This window comes from Desmodus rotundus, chromosome 12, assembly GCF_022682495.2.
Source record: "Desmodus rotundus isolate HL8 chromosome 12, HLdesRot8A.1, whole genome shotgun sequence".
NCBI lineage: Eukaryota > Metazoa > Chordata > Mammalia > Chiroptera > Phyllostomidae > Desmodus > Desmodus rotundus.
The window spans coordinates 16,398,323-16,424,017 of NC_071398.1; the positions used below are offsets into that span (position 1 = coordinate 16,398,323).

General features: G+C 34.5%; 1 protein-coding gene across 10 annotated transcripts in view; it reads left to right on the forward strand.

Moving 5' to 3' along the window:
* The window catches only part of NFAT5 (nuclear factor of activated T cells 5), a 129,954-nt gene that overhangs the window by 71,132 nt on the left and 33,127 nt on the right, over window positions 1–25,695 (forward strand). For 9 of the 10 annotated variants that reach the window (XM_024556144.4, XM_071219851.1, XM_024556142.4 and 6 more), the window contains 4 exons: window positions 2,080–2,638; window positions 8,150–8,342; window positions 10,873–11,063; window positions 12,761–12,933. In XM_024556144.4, the coding sequence (XP_024411912.2) occupies window positions 2,080–2,638; window positions 8,150–8,342; window positions 10,873–11,063; window positions 12,761–12,933 (1,116 nt within the window). Of the gene's footprint in view, window positions 1–1,564; window positions 1,627–2,079; window positions 2,639–8,149; window positions 8,343–10,872; window positions 11,064–12,760; window positions 12,934–25,695 lie in introns of all 10 variants that reach the window. The other variant, XM_071219853.1, reaches the window with a different exon arrangement.

The following is a 25,695-nucleotide window of genomic DNA, read 5'->3' on the forward strand; positions in this document are numbered from 1 at the left end:
TTCTCATGTGCATGGTACTTAGATTCAAAGAGCATGGGTGGGCGAAAGCTGTTTATAGAAATACAAGTTCACAGCATTCATGCTGCATGCTTTGTGTGTTCCACTACAAATATTGCATACTGCATACTTGTATTTCTCTGAAAATAAAGAACATGGGCTCATATACACATAAAAATTTAGTTTCATTTTTGCCAATAGTTGGAACAGGTGGAGGAATGTTAGACATAATACCTTTTCTATTTTTTTCTAAAATGAATTCTATTGTATTTTTCAAAAAACAAGGAAAAACTTGTTATTTAAACCCAAAGTGGCTACAAATCAGCTCCTAAACTGTCACTGACATTAGCATCTAGATTTTGTAGTTTTTATAAATCTTTTAAAATATTTACTAAGAAAACATTGCATTAATGCATGATACAAAATTGATAAATTTTTCTTTAAATTGGAATGCAGTTTAAAGTGACTGAATTTTCCAATTTCAGCTACTGAATTTGACAAAGAAACAAACTGGAAAATGGAACTGGTATCTTCTAATTGCTGTAGGTTCTTTGACTTACGGTTAAGAATAATCTCTCCAAGGGGCATTAAGTAGATCATATTATTGATGATAATACTAATTACTGTGCTCTTTAGTCTTAAAAGTAAGGAAAAATTATGAGTGAATTTAGTTCTTGCGAATGATCTAAGTATTTTGGTACATGTTTTCATTTAAAAAATAGATCTTTGGCACATGGCTTTTGATTATCTACACATAGGCATTCTTATATTTCACTCTTTATATATTATAGTTGATATGAATGTTACAATTTCAATAATTGCATATCACAATTTTAAGTTTCATCATACCACTTAAAACAGTGGCATACTTGGCTATAGATAAAAATTAATTTTAGATTTAAACATATCTTTTAGTTGTCTGTTACCTATTTATTTTTTAATGAGCTGTTCTGCCAGTTGCCACACATTTGAAAGGATCTACTTAAATCTTTTTTGCTAAGCATAATAGATAAGTGGTTTTATAAAAGACCTTTTTATAGGAACTAATTCTGGTGATCTGCAGAGACTTTTCCTGCTTAATTCTTTGTTGTTAGATTCCAGCCATAAAATTTACTATTACTCATTTTAGGAAATTCCTTTAATAGTTTAAATCAAGCAGGCCCTTTAAAGAGAAAGGAAATGAACAGTGTTAACTAGTTGCTGAGTATAATTAAGTACTTTATATAAGAAAATCCATCCAACAATCAGTCCTTACTCTGCTTTTCATTCTGCCATTTAGGATGGATTTATTTATTTTAGAGATCATGGTTTTGAACTGCCACTTTAACTTCTGGAGACCCTCAGTGGTTAACTGCTTATCTTCTGCAGCCCAGCATGTTCCAAATCAAACCTTTTTCACTTTTATTCTTCTAGATCATACTGACAAGAATCTTATTGATGGTACCAGTTCCATTTGCCTCCAATTCAGTTGATTATATATATTTTCTCTTTATTTTTCATTTTATAATTGATATCTGGAATAATCAGCAGCTCTTTTCTCATTTATTTTCTCATATTTTTATTCCAGGATTTGCCTCTGAAGCAGGGAGTGTCTGCATTAAAAATGACCTGTAGTTCTCTGCTTCATAGGTTAGAAACTTATTTTAATATTTTGTGGCTAAGCACAGTCCCACTTTTCAAATTCTATAATAAATTATTTAATTGGCATTGAATGTGGACCACAAGCATATATTTTTATATTGGGGTTTTCTTTATTATTTTAAATGATTAAAATTCAACAAAACATCCAGCTGAGGCAATAAAAGTTTTATTCTTGCTTTACAGCTTAAAACATTAATTTAGATTTTTAAAAAATCTATCAATTATAACACAAGTAACATAATGCTATTTGGGCATTTTTTAAAAAATGAATTTCTTAGGCCTTGTATTGCTTGAAGCATTTGTATTCTAAAACTTAACCAAATTTCAACTATTCATTTTGGGGAAAAACAATCAGTTCACAAATTACATTTTCAATGGGACTGCTAGCCAGCATAGGTGAAAACATGTACAGTGTATTTACTTTTAAATTGTACACTGCAGATGCTTCTTCAGCTCCCTCCTCTTCCTCCATGGGCGGTGCTTGCAGCTCCTTTACCACCTCTTCCAGCCCTACCATTTATTCTACCTCAGTCACCGACAGCAAGGCTATGCAAGTGGAGAGCTGCTCCTCAGCCTTGGGGGTAAGTAACAGAGGGGTAAGTGAAAAGCAGTTAACCAGTAACACAGTTCAGCAGCATCCATCAACACCGAAGAGGCACACAGTCTTGTACATCTCACCACCACCTGAGGACTTGCTGGATAACAGTCGGATGTCCTGCCAGGATGAGGGGTGTGGATTGGAATCTGAGCAGAGCTGCAGTATGTGGATGGAGGATTCCCCCTCCAACTTCAGTAACATGAGCACCAGTTCCTACAATGATAACACTGAGGTACCTCGTAAATCACGAAAACGAAATCCAAAGCAGAGGCCGGGGGTCAAACGACGAGATTGTGAAGAATCTAATATGGATATATTTGATGCCGACAGTGCCAAAGCACCTCACTATGTGCTTTCTCAGCTTACCACGGACAACAAAGGCAACTCAAAAGCAGGAAATGGGTTGGTATTCACATTTTTTTAAGTTCTATCACCATTATGCAAAACAAACAAAAAAAATCATTCCTCACTTAATTGCTCAGCTCCAGTTTGCATATAAAGCAGAGATACTAATTTTATCATTGAAATACCTGAAAATTTTAACTTAAAATTACCGGGTTTCACTAGAGAAAAAATAAAATATCAATAGATTTTAGCAATAGGTATCTTATTGTGGGTATGATTAAGTAGTATAAAATAAAATAATCTGTTTTGAAATAACTTACATTTCAAAAAGATTTATATTTTAAAAACAACTAGCACATAATGTTTCTAGCTAAAACAACTCAAAACGTTCACAAAGGACTAGTTTGTGCCCTCTTTTATATTGTCTCTCCATATGGTTCAATCCATTTCCATTTTTGTGAGGATTTTAGACTTTTTTTTATTTCATGGAATAAGGAAAAACTTAATTGATGGCTTGATTTTCATCATTTAGATTTATGCATTTCCTTTAAGCTTTTTTTGGATACATCACATTGATTTGGGATTTTTAAAAATACATCATTTTTTTTCCCCTGAGATTCTGGGTTATGTTTTTGAAGGGTAATAGAACCAGATCATGGTACATGTTTAAGTTTTCATTCATTTCTTCCAATTCACAATACACACTAAATACATTTCTGTAACTATATTACAGAATATTCACTGCTATATAGTACAGAATACTATGAATTATTTTTAAGTTTTTAATTCCTTTAGTACTTTTATTGTAATATTTAATTGCTAGACTTTTAAAATTTCCTATAGTATATTAAACATATTTTGATAAATTTAACACACTGGATTTTGAGAGATATTTTTTGGGGAGGCAGAGAATGATTCTTCAGTTTGACCCATGATCTACAATTTCAGGTTGTCACAGAAAGTGATGGAGAAGCTCTTCATTGGTTTACTAATGATGACATCATTGATATCTTTTGAGTAGTATAATGAGTATTTTTAATGTATATGACATTTGTCCTTAAATATCCTCTCAGTACATTTTTAAACTAATACCTACCATTTAAGCAATAATTACTCTATGCTACTTGCTTCCCTACCCTTATTTAAAAAACTCCTTTAGGGTGATGCAGTTAAGTGAAAAGGCACATTTAACTGTGTTTTATTTTTAGAAAGTCCAGATTAGGAAATTATCTAAAAGAAAACAGGGTATACCCTTTCTTAAAATGTTACTATTAGTGGATTCAAGAATTCTAGGACATATTTGCAAAACTGTTACCTATATAAAAATGCTCTGAAACATAGTAGACAGATCTAAAAGACTCATGTATATCTATCATTACGTACAGGTATATGTTTATTTGACCCTCAATAGAAAAAGGTGTTTTTTTTTTTTTAAGTACTAGAAGAGAGACTGTTATTTTATACTGAAATAAATGTTAGTTTCAAATAAAAAAAACACGTAAAATTTTTGACTTAGTGTTAGTTAACACACATGGTTTTCAGTTGCTATTAAAGAGATATCTTGACCTACGTCTTTCTGCTTCTCCTTTTATATGATAGATACCTTTTTGTATGATAGACCTTAGAAATGACTTGAGGTTACCCAGGGAAAGCATTATTATACATTTGTCAAGACAAAATCTCTCATGAAATAATTCATGGAACAGAAACTCATCAAGCAGGAGAAGAAATGTCCAGCTTCTTCGGTAATGAAAAATATTTTATTTTAGCATATGGAAATGATGGAAGAAGTTTAAATTTTGACTTATTAAGAACTATATCAAGGAAAGGATAAAACCATATGTAAACATAGAAAATAGGCCTTTGAAGACAATTATTAAGATGATATGAAGCCAAAGTCCTAAATTCTTCAACAGGAGAAATGTTAAAAACATGAAAGATATTTAAAAATGTTTTGAGAGCTAAGGTATGAAACCTTAAATCTAATGTGCTATAAACTTACAATTTATATAATGCTAAATTAGAGAAAATATACTCTCAAATATATTGTAGTACAACAGTTTATTGATCTGCAAGATGGGAATAGCATTTTTGTATAATTAAAATGTTAATGTAAAAGTTAGTTTATTAAGAAAACAAAACCATTTAAGAAAAAAACTACTCAGTATTTAAACATTCCTAGCCATATCATTCTTAAATTCTTCAACCAAATGTCCTGAGAATTAGTAGCTTTGTATCTCTTAGAGGTAGTCCTAGATATTAACATATTATGTTATCTGGATGTGAATCTGTTTTAGGCATTGTATAGTGAAAATTATTTTTGTACTACAAACAACTGGAAGGATATGCAGTGCAAAAGAATAGAATGTCATTTTAAGACTTCTGGATAGAATATGCCAAGAAAATGGGTTTTTGTTTTAGCTGTCATTTAGAAGTAAAATCCATACAATTAAAGTGCTGCTTTCTTCTTTTCTTCTTAAGCCATCATGCCTTAAAAATTAGTAATTTGAATGACTAAGAGTTAGTTGATATTTTCAATAATTTTACATGTCTAGAGATACAAATATTTATGTATTCTATTTTTATAAAACCTAGAGGATAAAGATAATTTTAAGGACTTTTTTAAAGTAGCATTTCATAAATTGTTTAATTACATGTGCTATTATTCTTTAAGTCCCAATGTGTATACTTTGTCAACTCACTGAACAGTCTTCATCCAAAATGAGATCTTTTTTTTACTTAAATAGTAAAACTCATTATCAACTGTTCTCATAAATATTTGCTTAAATAGTATAAGTGAATGTAAAAACCATTATCTTGCCAAAATGATTGATATGCTAAATTTTCCTTATATTTCAAACTACAGTGTTCCTTTTCTGTTATATAATTAATAGATACTAAAAATCTTTGAAAAATACAGAAATAGAAGAAAATAAATAATCCATAATCTAGTCACTCAGTACAACTGCTATTAGTCCCTTTCAATGCATATTTGGAAGATGTTTTTATATTGGTTTCAGTAAGTGAATATTTTTGCTTTCATTTAAAAATGAGTAAACAACAGAATATCATTATAGAATTTCATAAGAATGCACATTACATTCAGAGCAGATGTTTGCATTTCTACCCAAAATGATGAAAAGAAAAGTAGAATTTATTGTCCAACTTCAACTTGATACTTTCGTTCATAAAATTTATTCTTCCAGGGTCTTTTAAATGATTTACTCAGGTAATCTGACTTAATTATGGAATGCCTTGGCCAGTTAAGGTCCAGTGCTTTCTCATCTTACTATTACAGAATCTCCTTTTTTCCTCTCTTTTCTTTGTCCCTTTCTTCTTCCTATTTGCCTTTGTCAACATATTTTTTTTCAGCACCTACTCTTTAAGGATTGTGCAAGGTTCAGGGAATATAAAGATGACTGAGCCCTACTTTTTCTCAAAACTCTTCCTCTTATCCAGTCAGTCTTACTCCATTCTTTTGTACCCCTTCTTTCCTCCGTTCTTCTGCCCTTTTCTTAGCTATACATTGTACTCTCAGTGGAACCAGGAGTGGTTTTGTTATTTGATAATTTGGGACAACAACTTGGTTAGAGGTGCAGGGGTAAACATTAAAGCCAGTTTTAAGGCTGCTTAGCCACCATTGCTCCTCTATGTTTGAAGTCATAATATTCCTCCTGGGGCCTGTTTGTGTTTGGAGGAAATTTTGTCCACAGTCATGTCTTGGCTTCAGTACCACCAATGTGAGTGTATACGTAGGACTGAAGGGTCATACAGAAAGCATTACAGGCCCTGACTCTGTTTTTAAATGTGCATAGATAATTTCAAACTCTTTGAAAACTAAGAATATTGTTTTCTATTTTTTTAATCATATATTTGCAGTGCTTGAGATTAAAGGTATTTACTGGAAGTCCTACACCATTTGAAATATTTTTCTTTGAATCTATATTCCATGTAGAAAAAGAATGATAAACAAAATAAATTTTAGAAACACATCAAAAAAAAATAAGTTAGATTGCCTTATCTGTAAAGCCCAGATTATAACATTTTTATGTGCTAAGAGCTTTAATTATTTAATCACAAATAAAAATACTGTGAAAATTATACTTCTGGGAAAAATTGTTTAGAGTAAAGCTAATTACCAACAAAAATTAAGTCACTGATTTTTTAAATTATAATTTTCTCAGTTTGCTGTCCTGAGAAAGATACCAAAAGAATATTCTACATGTGCCTTCAGTTTTTTTAAGGCCTTTTGTTTGCTTGTGTCGGGGGTCTTTAACGCAGCCCCCCGGTTCCGCCACGGATGAAGAAAAAGACTACCAAGACGTGATCTGCTTGGGGAGGAAAGGTGGCCAATCTCTCAAGGAAGAAGGGCCTTGATCCTTTTTCTCCATGGGCTTTTATTAGGTTCATTCGCATAGGAATGCAGATAAAGCTCATCAATCATTGTCAGCCAGCAAGGATTAAACAATACAGGATTTACAGAGAACTTCAAGGGCTTAGTCTGAGCTACAGCCAATCAGCTAGAGGGCCATAAACCTTTAGGCACCAGACTCTTCTCAGGTCTGGACCCTTATCTTTTAAGCTGAGGGTACAGATTAAGTAGGCTTCACAGGAATGTACTATTTTCCTTAGGCCTGATTCCCCAGGGAATCTGCCCCTCCCATCACAGGACTGCACTGCCCTCTGTTATCTCTTCAGGCTCAAGTCAGACAGGGAAGTAAAGCAGCCAAGAGATTAGGAGACTTCTTGCAGACAGAATGAAGACTCAGGCTATTTCAAAGCCGAGGGGCGAGGGTCCATCACCCCCTTTTGCCACAGCCCCCCCGAGTCCTTCCCTGCGAGCTTATCCCTGGTGACCAGAGCCTGTGTTAGGTTGATCCTCCCTTGAGGATTCTTACCCGTCATTGGCTAACTGGCCAAGCTCAGGGCCAAGCAGGGTGAAGTGGGCAGAGGTGGCACTTCTGTCAGGGAGATAAGCTTTGTCTCTTTCATGGCTTATGGTCCCAACTCTGACTCAGCCTTAACCATGGGGGGTTACAGCCTCCGAAACCAGGCAGGGCGGTTCCCAACATGCTTGTTTCTTTTATTGCTACCCTTCCTTCCTTCCGTCCTTCCGTCCTTCCATCCTTCCTTGACTTTGCAAGTCTGATTAAAGAGTAGTGGTAGTTAATCTTGTAACTTTGCATAACACTCACATATATATGTAATTTAAAAAATTTATTTTGACTGAAGTATAGTGTGAAAGGTTGGAAGTGGCATTAGGTATATTCTTTCCTGCTATTTCCAGTTTATTGCATTCACTGTTCCTTCCTCCCACTACACATATACATTCTTTGTCTTCCCTGTCTTTCTTTTACTTTTTCATTGTTAGTTAAATTTTATTACAAAATTTTAAAATATACTTTGTTATGGAATGTATCTTCCCTTAGACTATATTCGATTATGTCAGTAAGATAATCAGTTGTTTTTAATGTTACTGCCAATTCTGTTTCCTCCTTTATCTTAGATGACTTTTGTAAAAAATAACACTTTCTGATACTTTTTCCATGTTGTGTTTTGACTTCTCAGAACATTGGAAAACCAAAAAGGAACTGGAGTAAAGAAAAGTCCTATGTTGTGTGGACAGTATCCTGTTAAAAGTGAAGGAAAGGAGCTGAAGATAATTATACAACCTGAGACCCAGCATAGAGCTCGGTACCTGACTGAGGGTAGCCGGGGCTCAGTAAAGGACAGAACACAGCAAGGCTTTCCTACAGTAAAGGTACTTTTTTTTATTTAGCAATATGTAGAAGAATTTACTACAGATTTACTTATTTATTATTTTGTTTTTAACCAGCAAAAGCTGCCTGAAATAGAAGGATAGACTTGCTAGCTATATATAATAGAGTTAAGCAAAAGTCTGAACCATAAGCCAAATAGTGTTACTTTGATATCATTTGGATTTTAGATTGAGAGATGAGAGTGTGTTGTGATAAAAAAAAATCTGGAAATTATGACTTATCTTCTTCTTATATTTGACATCAATAATGACCATATTAGAATATAAATATAAAATTTATTCCCAAATTTTATTTTAAGAAGAAATTTTAAAGTGGATTCAAAGACATATTTCAGAAATTATTATAGACTTAGAAAATAAGGTATGTGTTTTTAAAGATTTTATTTATTTTTAGAGACAGGGGAAGGGAGGGAGAAAGAAGAGAGAAACTTCAATATGTGAGAGATACATTGATCAGTTGCCTCTCATATGCCCCCAACTGGGGACCTGGGCCGCAACCCAGGCATGTGCCCTGACCAGAATCAAACATGCAACCCTTTGGTTTGCAGGCTGTCACTCAATCCACTGAGCCACACCAGCCAGAGTGAAAAGAAGGTTTTTGAAATGGTTAACATAATCAGGACTGTTCAACTCAGAAAAGCATTGGTTGATAGGTAACATAAGTCTTCAGTTTAAGGACTAGGATATCAACTGAGTCTTTCATCTTTTCAGAATTTAGACTAAAGAAAAAGGAAGCTTAAATTGAGCACCTGGGATACCTTGTTACAAAGTATATTTCTCTTTGAAGACAAACCCAAAAAAGTGGGTAGAGGATATTTAACAAATGTTCCAACCCCTTACCAAATAGAGAGGAATTTTGGCTAGTCACATAGTAGATTCTTGATGGTTTGTGTAAGTGTGTTATTTGAACAATATTTAGTTGGATCGCCTTTTGTTTTATACTTGGATGAAATAATGCTAGAAACTTGGGATCAGGAAATTTACTTGTGACCATTTATAAGGTTGGTTAATAGTCACATGTACTATATCATATCTACTCCTCTACCACTCACCACATCAACTCATCCTCAATCCCTTGAACTCAAAACAAGTAACAGACAAGTGAGAAGTTATACTTTTTGTAAATATTTGTCTAATTAGACATGTTGATAGTTTGGTTAATATTTTTGACCTAATTGCTCTGACTTTATGTTTTGCTGTATCTAAGTACTCATCTGGTCAGAAGTATGGTTAGATAATTGCCTGTGATAGGGAGTGAATTGACTGACCTTGAAAGTGTGTTTATTCAGCCCTGACTGGTGTGCCTCAGTGGGTTGGGCTTCCTCCTGCAAACCAAAAGGTCTCTGGTTCGATTCCCAGTCAGGACACATGCCTAAAGGTATGTGAGCCAGATGCCTGGTTGGGGGCATGCAAGAGGCAACAGATCATTATTTCTCTCACACATTTATGTTTCTCTTCCTCTCTTCCTCCCACCCTTTTCTCTCTAAAAATAAATACGTAAAATCTTTTTTAAAAAAGTTTATTCATTCAACAAATACTGCACCCCTCTATGTGCCAAACACTGTTCTAGGTACTGCTGACTGACAGTTTGGGTAGATTGCTTATTTGCCTCATTATGATATATCCCAGAGATACAGCTATACTGGAATAGAAAAGATGTATGAGTTTTTTTCAGGTATTTTGCTGTACATTGTACAAGTTATTTTGTGATTTTCTGCATTCTACATTAGCACCTTCAATGTTTAATTATAAACCTTATCAAGAATCAGCATTGGAAACATTTGTTCCCAAATGCTATTTTAAGTGCGTATTTATTCTCCAACATACAAGTTATAATTTATTTTTTGAAGACTTACTAGATACCTGTAATGATCCATATAGGCCCTGTTTCAATTTAGCAGTTTTTAAGACCATAATGTTTTAATGGTCTTAAAACATTAAGGACTTAATGATGTCCAGGACTTAATGATGTCATATGCATGCATCTAGTCTATGAAAATGAGTGCCATTTTTTTTTATTATTTATATAGCTATACTCCAAACACTTTTCTACTCAAATAGCCTTAAAAGAGTAAAAATTTAGCATATGTACTCTCATTAAATGATAACAATAATGATGCCACTAACACAGTTTAATGAATTTTCCGTTAATGGTGGTGGTAAATCCTGAGTGACCCACATACTCTTTTGGCAGTCCATAAATTTATAAATACCTAAAGCACTGTGTATTCATTCGTATCTGCTTGTATGTATTAATTATAAATGATAATTTATCATTAAACATCTAAAATTGAAATTAAATGTGATTATTGCAGAATTTAAACTTTATTTTCTATAGAAACAGCCAATTCTCTTTAAAGAAAATCTTTTACCTCTGTTTTTCTTGAGGATTTAAATTATTTCTCTATTGTAATCCAGTTATAAATATAAGACTTGGTATTAAATGTTTGATTTTACAATTAGATTATTTGAAAGGCTAATTAGTGTTTATGCTTATGTTATCTCACTTCAGCTGGAAGGCCATAATGAGCCAGTAGTATTGCAGGTGTTTGTGGGTAATGACTCTGGTCGAGTGAAACCACATGGATTTTATCAGGCCTGCAGGGTAACTGGGCGAAATACTACTCCCTGCAAAGAAGTGGATATTGAAGGCACTACTGTCATAGAAGTTGGCCTTGATCCAAGCAACAACATGACACTAGCGTAAGTAATTAGTAAAAATTTTATTTATTTATATATGGAAATTTTTTAAAATTCCCAATGTATAGAAGAAGATTTTGAGTATCTTATTAAAGTGTTTTAAATATTACAAATTAAAAAATAAATTATTGTAGAAAGATAATGGGTTAAAATGAACTCTTTTACCCTTTGCCAGAGAATTTCTGTGGTGAAAGAGGAAAATAAAGCCAGATGAAATGCTGGCTTTTCAGAAAACGATAGAGTTATTTGTTGGGATTAATAATATTAACATTAAAAATAAAAATTACAATTTGATTTGCTTTCCTAAATTCTGTTTTCTTATTGTAGTAGAAACTGTTTAACAGAGACCATTCATGGTGCCTTGAACCATCCTGATGTGAAAAGCATATTGCTAGTCTAAATTTACATTCTGTTCTTATTTTCTTATGTTACAAAAAATATATATCCTGGGATGATATATTTTTCATCTTAAGCACTTTAACTGCCTGCAAAATACTAGAAGTGTTAATGATTTAAATTAAAATTCTTTTTCCTTAAGCATTTTGTTAAGGATCTTTAGTAATAAAGTTGAACCATAACAGCACCAAATATATTGATACAGAATAGACGTGTGTTGTAATTATTTGTATTGGATAGCTAAAGACTTTTCTCTTGTTGGTTTTCAGTTTCCTTTTGAAAGCTATTTTGTATAGATTAGTAAGAGGTTCATTGGGAAAGAAAATTTTGAAAAAATATTTAGTAAAGATTTATTTTTAAATTTTTGAAAATTATAATAATAAATATAGTGGAAGAAAGGAAGTAATTGATTATAAAAATAGTACCTAATCTTTGTAAGTTGAAAATATAGATTAAAAATAGTAATCATAAAAGGCTAAAGCCATACCCCTCAAAAGCCAACTTCCCAGAAGTAACCACTGTTTTGATATTTATCTTTCCATCCTTTTTTCTGATAAAATTTAATATTGTACCTACTATTTTATAACTTACTTTTCATTTATCATAGGCATTTTTTCATAACATTAAATATTATCCTATATTATATACTTTTTTGAAAGATTTTTAAAATTTTATTTATTTACTTTTAGAGAGAGGGGAAGGAAGGGAGAAAGAGAGGGAGACATCAATATGGGAGAGATTCAGTTGCCTCTTGCACACCCCCAGCTGGGAACCTGGCCCGCAACCCAGGCATGTGCCCTGACTGGGAATTGAACCAGAGACCTCTCTGTTCACAGGCTGGTAATCAATCTACTGAGCCACACCAGCCAGGGCTATTGTATACATTTTAATGGCTCCATAGTGTTCCAATCTTTGGGGGACAGTTACTAATATTTTTAAAAGTAAAACCAATTTCCTCTATTTTAATACCTGAATTAACTGCCAAAAGAAAGAGGCTAAATTTATTAATTTATTAAAAAACAGCAAAAGTATCTTTTGTTAACCATTACTTATATTCTGATTTTGAAATAGTGATTTTACATTTTTACTGTTTTTTTCCCATTATAAATGAAAACCTGACAAGATTAGGAATTAGGAATATTCAGAGCTTACTCTTCCTTACCTTTTGAAATTGGAACCTTATATTACATATTCAAAAATTAATAAGGAAGTAACTTTTTTAAAAAAGAAACTTGTTTTCTTAAAAATATTATATTTTATGTACAACAGAAAATATTAGTTAATGTACTTTTTCCTGTGTATAGGGTGGACTGCGTAGGCATATTGAAATTGAGAAATGCTGATGTTGAAGCCAGAATAGGAATTGCCGGTTCCAAGAAAAAAAGCACTCGTGCCAGATTGGTTTTTCGAGTTAATATCACAAGGAAAGATGGCTCTACTTTGACTCTGCAAACACCCTCTTCTCCAATTTTATGTAGTAAGTAAGAAAATGTGGAGATACTAAATATACAGAGGTTTTTCTCTTTTATTTTCTATTAATCTTTCAGACATCTCTAAATTTCAGATGTTTCACATACTCCAGCTTTTGCTCATGCAAAATCTGAATAGTTAAAAACTATAGTCAGATTTTCTAGACTAAAGGTGGGTAATTTTGAATAAAATTCGGAAGATATGTAGCATTTTGTAGTTTTCTAATATCATCCTATACTGATTTAAGAAGTAATTTGAACAGGAGAGGGAGGTGGGGAGGAGTGGGGAGATGGGGAGAGGTGGGTGGAAAAGGCAGAAAACTGTACTTGAACAACAATAAAAAAATGTTTAAAAAAAAGAAGTAATTTGAATAGTTTACCAGAAGTAAATTGCAAAGGTAAAAGATTTTCTCAATATCTTCACTGTGTGATAAATTGCTTTGATCCTAACTTAGGTTGTAAACCTAAGAAACAGTAGGTAAAAGATATATGCACCTCCTGTGTTCATTGTAAGCATTATTTACAATAGCCAAGATACGTAAGCAACCTGGGTGTCCATCAACAGATGAATGGATAAAGATGTACATGTACACAATGGAATATTACTCAGCCATAACAAGGAAAGAAATCTTGCTATTTGCAAGAATATGAAGGACCTAGAGGGTATTATGCTAAGTAAAGTAAGTCAGCCAAAGAAAGACAAATACCATATGGTTTCACTTATATGTGAAATCTAAAGAACAAAATAAATGAACAAAGTTGAAACAGACTCATAGATACAGAGAACAAACTGATGATTGCCAGAGGTGAGGGAGCTGGGGTGGATGGATGAAAAGGTGAAAGAATAAGAGGTACAAGTTTCCAGTTACAAAATAAATAAGTCATAGGAATGTAAATACAGCACAGGGATTATAGTCAATAATATCATAACTTTGTTCAGTGACAGGTGATTACTAGACTTGTGGTGATCACATCACAAGGTATATAAATGTCACATCACTATGTTATACATTTGAAACTAGTATCAAATTGTATGTCAGCTGTACTTAAACAGTAAGGTAGAAGCAGAACTTTGTAAATATACAGCAGTTAGGGATCTGATTACAAATTAAAGTATTATAGTTTAGTGTTGGGAAATGGGAAATGAAATTCTTATCTTGCTAACCTGAACATAGAAAGTAAATGACACGTGTGTTTAAATTCAATTATGTTGTTGAATGCAAATCACCACATATTCTGGTTTCCCTCAAATGAGTATTATTACAAATAATAGATAAGAAAACATTTCCTTTATAAAATGCTCAAGAAGATTTTCATGAAGTGTAATTTTCTTTGGTATTTTTTCTTTGCAATTTATCCCTGAATTCAAAAGAACAGGAGAGACTCATTCCATTCAGTTGAATTTCTTGTTGGATTGTTGTGGCTATTATGACCTTGCTACCCCTTAGGACAATTATGGAGCCTTTATTACTTAATTATAGTTTAGTTTTGTCAGATTATTTATCCTTGTAAATCTTGTTTTTCCTTTCCTTTTAATTCATCTCAGAAATTATTGTAGCCATTAATTAGTTTAACAAACACCCTAAGTTTAAAAAGAAAGTACTAAAATATCTTTCTGATCTTGAGAGCTCAAATGGATTTCTCTACTTTTCATTCTTACGAAAAATTTGTTTTGGTACTAGTATTTCCTTGGGCTATTTAATCTGGATAATGTTCAGTTATAAATAGGCTGCTTTTAAAGATCATAGGTTCTGTGTTCATTCTATCACATTCAGATCGGGGCAGAATGAATACTCTATAGATGGTTTATTGAGTTTTAAAGCTTTTCTAATTGGAGTAGTTCAGTTCTGAATTTACTATAATTCACAAGATGTCCCAACTTCAGTACTATGAGGATGGAATTCCAATTCTAGCTCAGCATATGCAGTTCTTCTTTGAGTATGAAGAACCATAGCTACACTCTGAAGGCCAGAGCCAGGAGATGCTCGATAACTCAGACCATACTTCTTTAGCAGGGACCGGGAGATGGTTGCCAACTTTGTTTGTTCCTTCTTTCATTAGTTTGTTCATTTATTTCCTCATTTTCTATTCATTAAGGTGTTGTTACAGTACAAATATCTAGGTAAAGGTAGTAGAAACCACAAAAGAAATAGAGCACATAATTTTCTTCCTTTTTAAAAGATTTTATTTATTTTTAGAGAGAGGGAAAGGAAGGGGAGAAAGAGGGAGAAACATCAGTGTGAGAGAGACATATCTATTGGTTGCCTCACATACGCACCCCTGACCAGGGATCGAACCCATGACCTTTTGCTTTGTGGGACAATGCCCAACCAACTGAGCCACACCACTCAGGGCATGACTGACTTTCTTTTTTAAAAAAAAATTTATTCATTTTAAAGGGAGAGAGAAGGAGGGGGGTGGAGAGAGAAAGAGAGAAATATCCATTTGTTGTTCCACTTATGTATGCATTCATTCGTAGCTTCTTGTATGTGCCCTGACCAGAGATGGAGCCTGCAACCTTGGCCTAGCCAGACAACTTTCAGACTAACTGAAATACCCAGCCAGGGTGAAAACATGATTTTCTGAAATTTTCATCTGTAATTATTATTATCATTTGTTAATTATTAACATTAATGATAATATATGCCCACATTGTCAAAAAAGTATATCTCCCTGGGAGGTCTGGGGTGGATATGAAAGCCCTAAGAAGCAGCAGCATGCAGTAGAAGGCATATATAACTAATAATAAAAATTACTATGTTCTGAACTTTCTATGCCAGGGATTTTCTTAACTACTTTGTAGGCATTACATCACTTAACCCTAACCATCACATTAACCCTTACACATCCATATACGGGTTCCATTCTATAGTTGATGAAAGTGAGTTTTAGATTAAATTATTTCTTCAAGGTCACATAGCTTGTAAATAGTAAGACCAGGATTCTAAGCCTGTGCTCTTAGCCACCACAATCATTTAAAGTGCAGTGCTGAAAGACCAAGTTTGAACAATTTGTTTCATTGTAGCCATAGCCTCTGGATGGTTAGGACTATGGTTATAGTATTTTATATTAGAGAACTGTTTCTTCTACCTAGGAGATTTATGTTGTATAACTTAGATTATTTTTATGACTTTAGAAAGTAAATCTAAATTTAAATTTGGGGATTTTACTTGAATATTTATATTATCCCTTCCATTTCCTTTGTAGATGTCATTTATTGTAGAGGTGTGGGACATATGTTTTTATCCCTTTAGTTGACTGTTTGGTCCTTTCCATCTGCTTAGAGAAATTGGATTAGATAAACATCGGCAGTACTTTCTTTTAAAAAACGGGGTACCTTTTTATACTCCCCATGCCATTTTTAAAAGAGGAATTGTTAGAATAATAATTTGCAAATAAGCTTACATGATAAAGAGCTTCCATATTTCTTATTAATTTACTATTTTCGTAGAATTTCATGCAGACTGTTTTTTTCTTCAAACATTGTATATTTAGCTTAAACCATTTCTAATAGTAATTTCTATGAGTATCAATTAGTTCTAATCATTTAGGCAAGAGTCTAAGCCTCTTGATCTGCACACTTGTCCTGATGGATTAATGATTTGATTTTTTAAAAATATCATCCTGCCCTGGCTGGTGTGGCTCAGTGGATTGAGTGCCACCTGCAAACCAAATGGTTGCTGGTTTGATTCCCAGTCATGGCACATGCCTGTGTTGCAGGCCAGGACCCCAATGGGGGCATGCCAGAGGCAACCACACATTGATGTTTTTCTCCCTTTCTTTCTACTTCCCTTCACCTCTCTCTAAAAATGGATAAATAATATCTTTTAAAAAATCTATCATCCTATTTAGTGAATGTCATCATTCTGTGTTCAAAATGTAATATTCTTGGATCATTAGAGGTTTTCATTAAATATACTAAAGGTATGTAGGTTGGTCAGACAACCTTGCTTTATTAACTAGAGACAAAATGAAATATTTAAATTTTTTATTGCTTTTTAATTGTTTTTGCTTAACTGTTACTCTAGATGAACAGGAAAAGGTATTAACTAATATTTTCACAGCAATACCTTATTTCTGTATGGTATCTATGTTTTATAAAGAACTTTCATGTATGGTAAGGTCTTAGGAAGTTAATGAATGTTCCCCTTGTAATTGGAATTAGACACATAGGAGTTAAAGATATTAAGATGAAAATACTAATTTTATTACTGATAAAACTGACAGAAAAAAGACTGGACTTCTTTATAAATCTATCTGCTCTGTCACAGCAGCCGTCCACATTTGCAGGCTTCTTACCAACTGACAGCAAACAGTCTAAAACTTACGCTTTATGCAGGTAGACAGATGCAGAAGAGGGAGGAAAGAAGACTGGGTTAATCATGCTGTAACTCCTTAGCAGTAACATCATTCCCCCTCTTTAGTGGGCATGCTCTAATTGAGTTTCCCACTGATAATTTACTACATTATCCTATTTGATCGTGACAATAACTTTGTGATGTTAATAGAATAGAGATGATTTGTTTTACTTTTAATAAAACAAGAAAGAGAAGGAATCTTGATTGTTTAAGGTAGGAAATGGCAGTTGAAAGAGATAATCTGATTTTATTTGCCCATTGTTTTGAGCTTGTGTCTACTACAGAATATAGGTAAGGATTTTATTTTGTTCAACTATAACATAATAATGTATATTACTTCTTAGATTTTATAGCTTAAAAGTTATTAATTAGCAGGGTATTAGCATATAGACATTTAATTGGTTATTTTAAATTTATAAACAATCAGATTCATGCGTGCTTTTTTATAGTAGTTTACTGAGTTATAATTTGCATGCCATATATAATTCAGAATTTTGAATGGTAAAATTAAGAGGTTTTTATTATATTCATAAAGTTGTGCAACCATCACCATTATCTAATTTTATAACATTTTTATCACCACCTCAATAAGAAACCCTGTACCTATTAGCAGTCACTCTCCAAACTCCTGTCACCCCAGTCCTTGGCAACCATTATTCTACTTTCTATCTCTGTGGGTTTGCCTATTCTGGACATTTCATATAAATGAAGTCATACAATATGTGGCCTTTGTGTCTGACTTCTTTCACTTAACATAATATACTTCCAAGGTCTATCAATATTGTATTATATATCAGTCCTGCATTCCTTTTTACAACTGAATGATATTCAGTTGTTTGGATATGCTACACTTTGTTTATCCATTAATTTGTTGATGGACATTGGGGTTTTTTCTACCTTTTGTCTGTTATGAGTAATGCTGCTATCAACATGTGTGTACTTTTGTGGACCTATGTTTTCAATTCTCTAGGGTATATACCTTAGAGTAGAATTGCTGGATCATACGGTAGTTTCTTGTTCAACATTTCTCTGAAATCCATCTTATGACTCATAGAAAACATAGTTTTTTAAATCACCATTTTCTATACTTTTACTCCCTGTTTTAATATCATTTTTTTTCAAAAATGTTGACAATTATTTTGATCAGTTTCAATTTGAACATTTGGTCTCTGTTCCTCAATCATTTTCTTTTACCTATTTTTAAAAGACAGTGTGCTATATTACTAAACTTTTTCATATTCGTGGAATCAGTCAACAAATTTTGGAAGGCAGTAAAATTGTTCAGGTGAGGTTTGTTTTTTCTTCAATTAGTTGTGCTTTCTTGAGGCTACAGTTTAATTCATAGAAACAGTACAGTGTTCTAACAAAACAATGCCTCGTTGCCAGTCAGTCATTTATTCAGTGTAAATGCAGTGCATCACAGTCCTAGCTATCTGTTCAAGTCCCTCTTATTGCATTAAAAAACAAAAGCAAAACAAAACAAAAAAAAACATGCCACTTAATCTCCAAAAGTGAGTCTTACAGATGTTTTGGAAAAGCTTCACAATTAACTTAATGGATAGTTACAGTGTGCCCAACTCTGGAAATAAAGACATGATAGCTTAAGGAGCTTACAGGTCCAGTGGGCTAGGGTAAAAACTGACAGGCAAACTCCCTATTAGATTATGAAATGATATAAAGGCATATATAAGGTACAGTGGGAACATAGAAAAGAAGAACCTCTAATCCAGACTGCTTGTAGATAGTAAAATTTCACCTGTGTCTTAAAGGACAAATAGGGATAAACCCAGAAGGATAAGACTTAGATGAGGGTCATTTTGGGTAGAAGGAAGTGTATATAAATATATTCAGTGATTTCTGGTCAAGATGGTGGCATAGGCAGACATGGATCGCCTCTTCGCACAACATCAAAATTACAAATATAGAACAACCATCACTCAGAACTGTCAGAAGTTGAGGGGAATGGAAATCTGACAACTATGGAATTAAAGAAACCACATCCCTCCAAACTGGTAGGAGGGGCTCAGAGGTGGAACAGGCTTGTCCATCACCCACATGTGGTGGATAAAAATTCAAGAGGAATGTCTTAGGAGCAAGGAGACCCAGTCCCACACCAGGCCCCCCAGTCTAGGGTTCCAGTGCCAGGAAGATTAAGTTCCCACAACTTCTGGCTGCAAAAACCAGCCGGGATCGAGCCACTGGAAGAAACTGCTGAATCCCTAAGCAGTTCTTAAAAAACCCACACACACACTCACTTACTCAGGCTCACTCCCTCTGAGCTCCAGCACCAGGGTAGCAGCTTGAAAGCACCAGTGGCACACAGGGAGAAACTGAAGTGTGTGGCATCAAGGCAAGCAGAGGCCATTATCCCTTTTCTAAACCCTCCCCCTACAGAGCTGGCAGGCTGGTGCCATACCTGAGACTCCATCAATCCAGCTAACACTGTTTGACCTGCCTTGGAAATCCCCAGAGACTCCACCCACACAATTTACAGGCCCACCCAAGCTGCTTTTCCATGTAAATGGCTGGTCTTGGCTTATGCTTCACAACTTCCGAAATCCTCTCAAACAAGCAACAGCTGGCCTCATTGAGCCCAAGGCCCAGCACTAGCAGTAGCCAGCCTAGATTCTCAGCTTGGCTTTGCCTGGGAATCTTCAAGCCCAGCACAAGTAGCAGCCATCTTAGATTGCTTTATAGCTCAGGCAGGGTGGCCCCAAGCAAAACACAGGTGGGGGCTGACCTTGGTCTGCACCACCCAGGAAACCCCAGGGTCACTGCACCCAGTGGACAGCTACAGATGACATGAAGCACCACTACACTGCCTCTGCACAGCTGATCCTCCACAGAGGGCAGAGGTTGGTGTTAAGTGGTCACAGCCAATCCTTGTAGCTGATTGGCCTGGGTGAATCCCTCCCATTGATCTGCCAACAGCAACCAAGGCTCTAACTACAAGAGGAGGGTGTACTCAGCCCACACAAGTGGCATATCTCAAGTGTACCCAGCATGGGTGATAGGGGAGTCTGTGCCACTGGACCCTACTGGGAAACCTACTACATTAGGCCACATTACCAAGGCACAGAGTCAAAGCAACTCCACCTAAAACATAGAAACAAACACAGAGAGGCTGCAAAATGAAGAGACAAAGAAACATGGCCCACAGGAAAGAACAGATCCAAATTCCAGAATAAGAACTAAATGAAATGGAAATGAGTAATCTTATCAGATGCAGAGTTCAAAACACTGGTTGCAAGGATGCTCAAGGAACTTAGTGAGGACCTCAACAGCATAAAAAAAGGTCCATTCAGAAACAAAGGGTATACTAATTAAAATAGAGAACAATTTACAAGGCAACAACAGTAGAGTGGATGAAGCCGAGAATCAAATCAATGATATGGAACATGAGGAAGGAAAAAAACAACCAATCAGAGCAACAAGAAGAAAAAAGAATAAAATAAAAATGAGGATAGTATAAGCAGCCTCTGGGACAACTTCAAGAAGTCCAACAATTGCATGATAGGGGTGCCAGAGAAGAAAAAGAACAAGAAATTGGAAATCTATTTGAAAAAATAATGAAAGAAAACTTTACTAATTTGGTGAAGGTAATAGACATGCAAGTCCAGGAAGCACAGAGAGTCACCAAACAAGATGGATGCAAAGAGGCCCACTCCAAGATACATCAGAATTAAAATGCCAAAGGTTAAAGAGAGAATCTTAAAAGCAGCAAGAGAAAAGCAGTTAGTTACCTACAGGGGAGTTCCCATAAGACTGTCAGCTGATTTCTCAAAAGAAACTTTACAGGCTAGAAGGTATTGGCAGGAAACATTCAAAGTCATGAAAAGCAGAGGCTTACAGCCAAGATTGCTCTACCCATCAAAACTATCATTTAGAACCAAAGAGCAGATAAAGAACTTCCAAGACAAGAAAAAACTAAAGGAGTGTATCATCACCAAACCATTATTATAAGAAATGTTAAGGTACTTATTTAAGAAAAAGAAGGTCAAAACTATAAATAATAAAATGGCACCCCCCCCCCCCCACAAATCTATCAACAATTGAATCTAAAAAACAAACTAAGCAAACAAGAACAGGCAGAATCATGGTTGCAGAGAGCATTTTGATGGTTGCCAGATGGGAGGGGGTGTAGGGAATTGGCTGAAGAGGTGAGGGGATTAAGAAGAATAATTATTTACAGAATAGCCATGGGGATGTAAAGTACAGGATAGGAAATGGAGTAGCCAAAGAACTTATATGCGTGACCAATGGACATGAATAATGGGGAGAGCTCGGTAGAAGGGACCAGAGAGGGAAAATCAGGACAACTGTAATAGCATAATCAATAAAATTTAAAAAAATAAAGTAGAAAACTTAAAAAAAAAAAGGTATACTTTTGAAAGAGTTTGCTTCTTTTAAGGGAATTAAAAACAGTTTCATGTGATTGGAACAAAAAAATATCTAAGAAGAAGTGGTAAGATTTGAGACTAATAGAGCTAGTCAGGATCTCCTTCATAAAGAGACTTATGTGTTGAGCTAAAGAATTTGAATTTTATCCTGACTATTTTAAGGAGCCTGAGGCTCCAAAACTTAGTAAGCTTTGGAGTGGAGTGTATGAGGCAAGAGGAAAAGTAAACATACAAGTAATACATAGTGAAACAAAAGATCCCCCAAATCTTTATTTAAAAAAGTAAAAATAAGAATCTCTGTTCCATTACAAGTTTCTCATTTGTGTTTATTTCCATAAATAAAACCATTTTGGCTGGTTTGAGTAGTTGGAGTAGAATGAGAAGTGAAAAGGAAGTAGGTTAGTAAGAAAGGTTAGAATTGGAATGGGAGGTAGAAGGAAACAGGAAGATGAGAGTGAGGTAGTAAATGAAGAGGGGCCAAAAGGTGATAGAGGTGGAAGGGAGGAGAGGAAACAGATATTTGATATTCTATCTAGAGACACTCAATGGAAAAAGGCTTAATGCCAGAATTCATGTTGTGCCTTGTGACCTGCTTCTGCTTGTTGGTCTAACAGTGGCCATTGGATACATTGCTTACCTTTTTGTTTGTTTTTAAGAGGATGGGAGAATCACCCCCTTTTACATTCTTTTTTAAAAATTATTTTTTAATTTACTGATTTTTAAAGAGAGAGGGAGAGAAACAGCAATTTGTTGTTCCGCTTATTTATGCACACATTGGTTGATTCTTATATGTGCTCTGACCCTAGGGATCAAACCCACAACCCTGACATATGGGGTCAATGCTCTAACCAACTGAGCTCTACCCATCTAGGGCCTCTTTTACATTTTTGACATCTTTAGATTTTTCCAGACAATAAATGTATATATGTTTTTTGTTTTGATATATTGTTTATATTATTTAGTTATACTATATCAAATTAGGAATATGAATTTTCATACTTTTTTGCTGTTCACCTTCTTGGAATAATTTTTATCACAGTTTACATTCAGCGTTATTTTGTATTAGGTATATAGCACAGTGGTCAATCATACACTTCGCAAAGTGCTCCTCCCAATATTTCCAGTACTCACCCGGCACCATACATAGTTATTATAATTAATTCCCTGTGTTGTACTTTACATCCCCATGACTGTTTTATAACTACGAATTTGTACTTCTTAATCCCTTCACCTTTTTCATCTCATCCCCTAACCCCCCTCCCTTTTCACAGTCACCAGTCTCTTCTCTGTATCTGTGAGTCTGTTTCAATTTTGTTGGTTCATGTATTTTGTTCTTTAGGTTTCATATAAGTGAATCATCTAGTATTTGTCTTTAACTGATTTATTTCACTTAGCCTAGGTCCTGGTTTATGGTTTACGGGATGGTGCTCCAACAAACTGAGCTCCAACAAAACACCAGCCAAGGTTCAACTTTGTTTCTGAGACCAGAATTTGAAAGCATCTAAAAATACACTGTTTTTATAATATCAGATAGGTGGTAGTTTTTTTTTGTTAAAATTTTTTAAGTAGTGTGATCACTTTCAAGAGTCAGCTTACTAATTACTTAAAGATAAAACTAAAACAGTTAATGCTTAAATAATCCTGACTTTAGTTCTGTTTAGTGTGAGGTCTGTCCTGTTAGGTAACCACTAAACTTTTTAAATAAAAACAACCATTTAAGGTCAAAAGTTTAAAGTTAAATTATCTTGAACAGTAACAGACTAGTTTTTTGTGTAATGTAAGTATAAATATATAGGCAGTAAATATACATTAAACTTTCAGAGGGGTCTTATTTTGCCGTCTCAGGCCTTTAATAAATAAAAGGAAAAAATGAGCTAGGAAAAAAATTTCTGATAATAATCAGTGAAGTGGAATTTCCACATAGTATTTGAAAATGGAGGGAAAGGTTATAGAGTTTCCACTCATTTTGTTAGTACAATATAGTCATATAATTTTGTACGTCTTATTGTTTGCTAATAAAAAACAATATTTACCATATTTTGAATTTCCTTTAAAAACAAATATGTAGTTCCATTATTACTCCAAAAAGTTATAAATTAGTTCTGTGAATTAATTATTTAAAAAGGATATGTAATTGCCAGTGTCTGACCAATAACTGTTTCCATTGTGTTCATACATTAACCCTGTGGGTTCTAGACGTGTGTATGTATACATCACAATTTCTTTAAGCTCTCAGGCATTGCTGAGAATGTCATTTGCCATTTAAATATTTAATAGGATACTTGTTTGTATCAGTAAGTGAGGCTAAATGATGCTGCAGTAACAAGCAACCAGAAAAAAATCTCAGTGGCTTAAAACAGTTTTTACTTCTCTCTGACTTTATGATGATATTGGCTGTGTTCTGGAAGCAGGTCCATTCTCTTCACTCTGGGATCCAGGCTGAAGAAGCTGCTAGTATCTGGGATATTGCTATTTTTGTGGTGGAGGAAAAAGGAGATGGTTGAACCTTGTGGGGCTCTTAAAACTTTTGTTTGGAACTAGTACATTACTTCAGTTCATATTTCATTATTCAAACAAGTCACGTGGCTAATCCCCATGTGAACAGAGCAAGAATTACAGCCTTTCCACTAGGGAAAAAGGGGCAGCGAATATTTTTACAATAACAGTTTCCCACATTACTTGTACAGATAAATTAACTACGACATATATAAGTATCTAAGGGTTAAAAACTTAGAGTATCTCATTAATTTAGAAGTTGATACAAGTGATAGATGTTTACCTTTGTAGTATATATGTTATAAGGGTTTACTAAAACAACAAATAGTGTAATTTCATTAACCAGTGTTACCCCAATAAGTTTAATGAAAAAAAAAAAAAAACAGCCCTGGTTGGGTGGCTCTGTTGACTGGAGCATTGATCGTCCTGCTCACCAAAAAGTTGCAAGTTCGATTCCCAGTCAGGGCACATATATGAGGCAACCAATTGATGTTTCTCTCACATCAATGTCTCTCTCTGTCCCTCCCTCCCTCCCTTCCCCCCCCCCCTCCTCCGTCTCTCACTCTCACATTCTCTCCCCCACCCCACACTCCCCATTCCTCTTTATAAAATTAGTAAGCTAATCGTTAGGTAAGGGTTAAAAAATAATTAGTTAACTAATTTTAAAAAAACATAGTGTAACTATTTATGTCAAAGTGCTTAACCTTAAGGGGAACAGCTTTTTGAGAACTTAAAAGATATTTACTGCCTTGGCTGGTGTGGCTCGGTAGATTGAGTATCGGCCTGCACCGAAAGGTTGCTAGTTCATTTCCCAGCCAGGGTACATGCCTGGGTTGTGAGCCAGGTGTCCTGTTGGGGACGTGTGAGAGGCAACTGACCAATGTTTCTTTCTCTCCCTCTCTTTCTCCATCCCCTTCCCTCTCTGAAAATAAATAAGTGAAGCCTTTAAAGAAGGTATTTACTGACATATACTAGTATCCTAGAAAGTATTCTGGTAGAAAACTAGTACTTAGGTGTCATTAAAGAAGAATGTTTTGGGAGTCAAATATATTGGGGAGACTGTATACTATACTAACTTCTTAGATACTTAGTGTACATCAGAGTATGAAATGCTTGGAGAAATTCTTTTGTTCATTTAGCTTTGCTTAACCCAGTATTTCCCTGATTTACTTGTTTGGAACCTGATTTACTAAGCAATACCTATTAAGTTTTCTTAAGGAAATCCTGGCATGAGGAAGTTGGTAAGCTGATTACAATTTATTCATTAGACCTGGCTCCTCAGTGCTTGTCAACGTCTTTGCTAATTTTAATAGTAGTTTGTAGTCTTTGTAACTGAAAATCAAGTGCATTTTCTTTTTAACCTCAGGGTATTCCAGTTCAGGGAAATTTCCCTGGTAGAATTATTCTGAATTGGATGCAGTCTGTGTTCAGGTACTCTTTTGGTGTAGGTCTTCTGACTCCTGGGTCTAGGTCCTTAAAGGAGCCCCAGTACCACCCCGAGGAACTCATTGCCTCA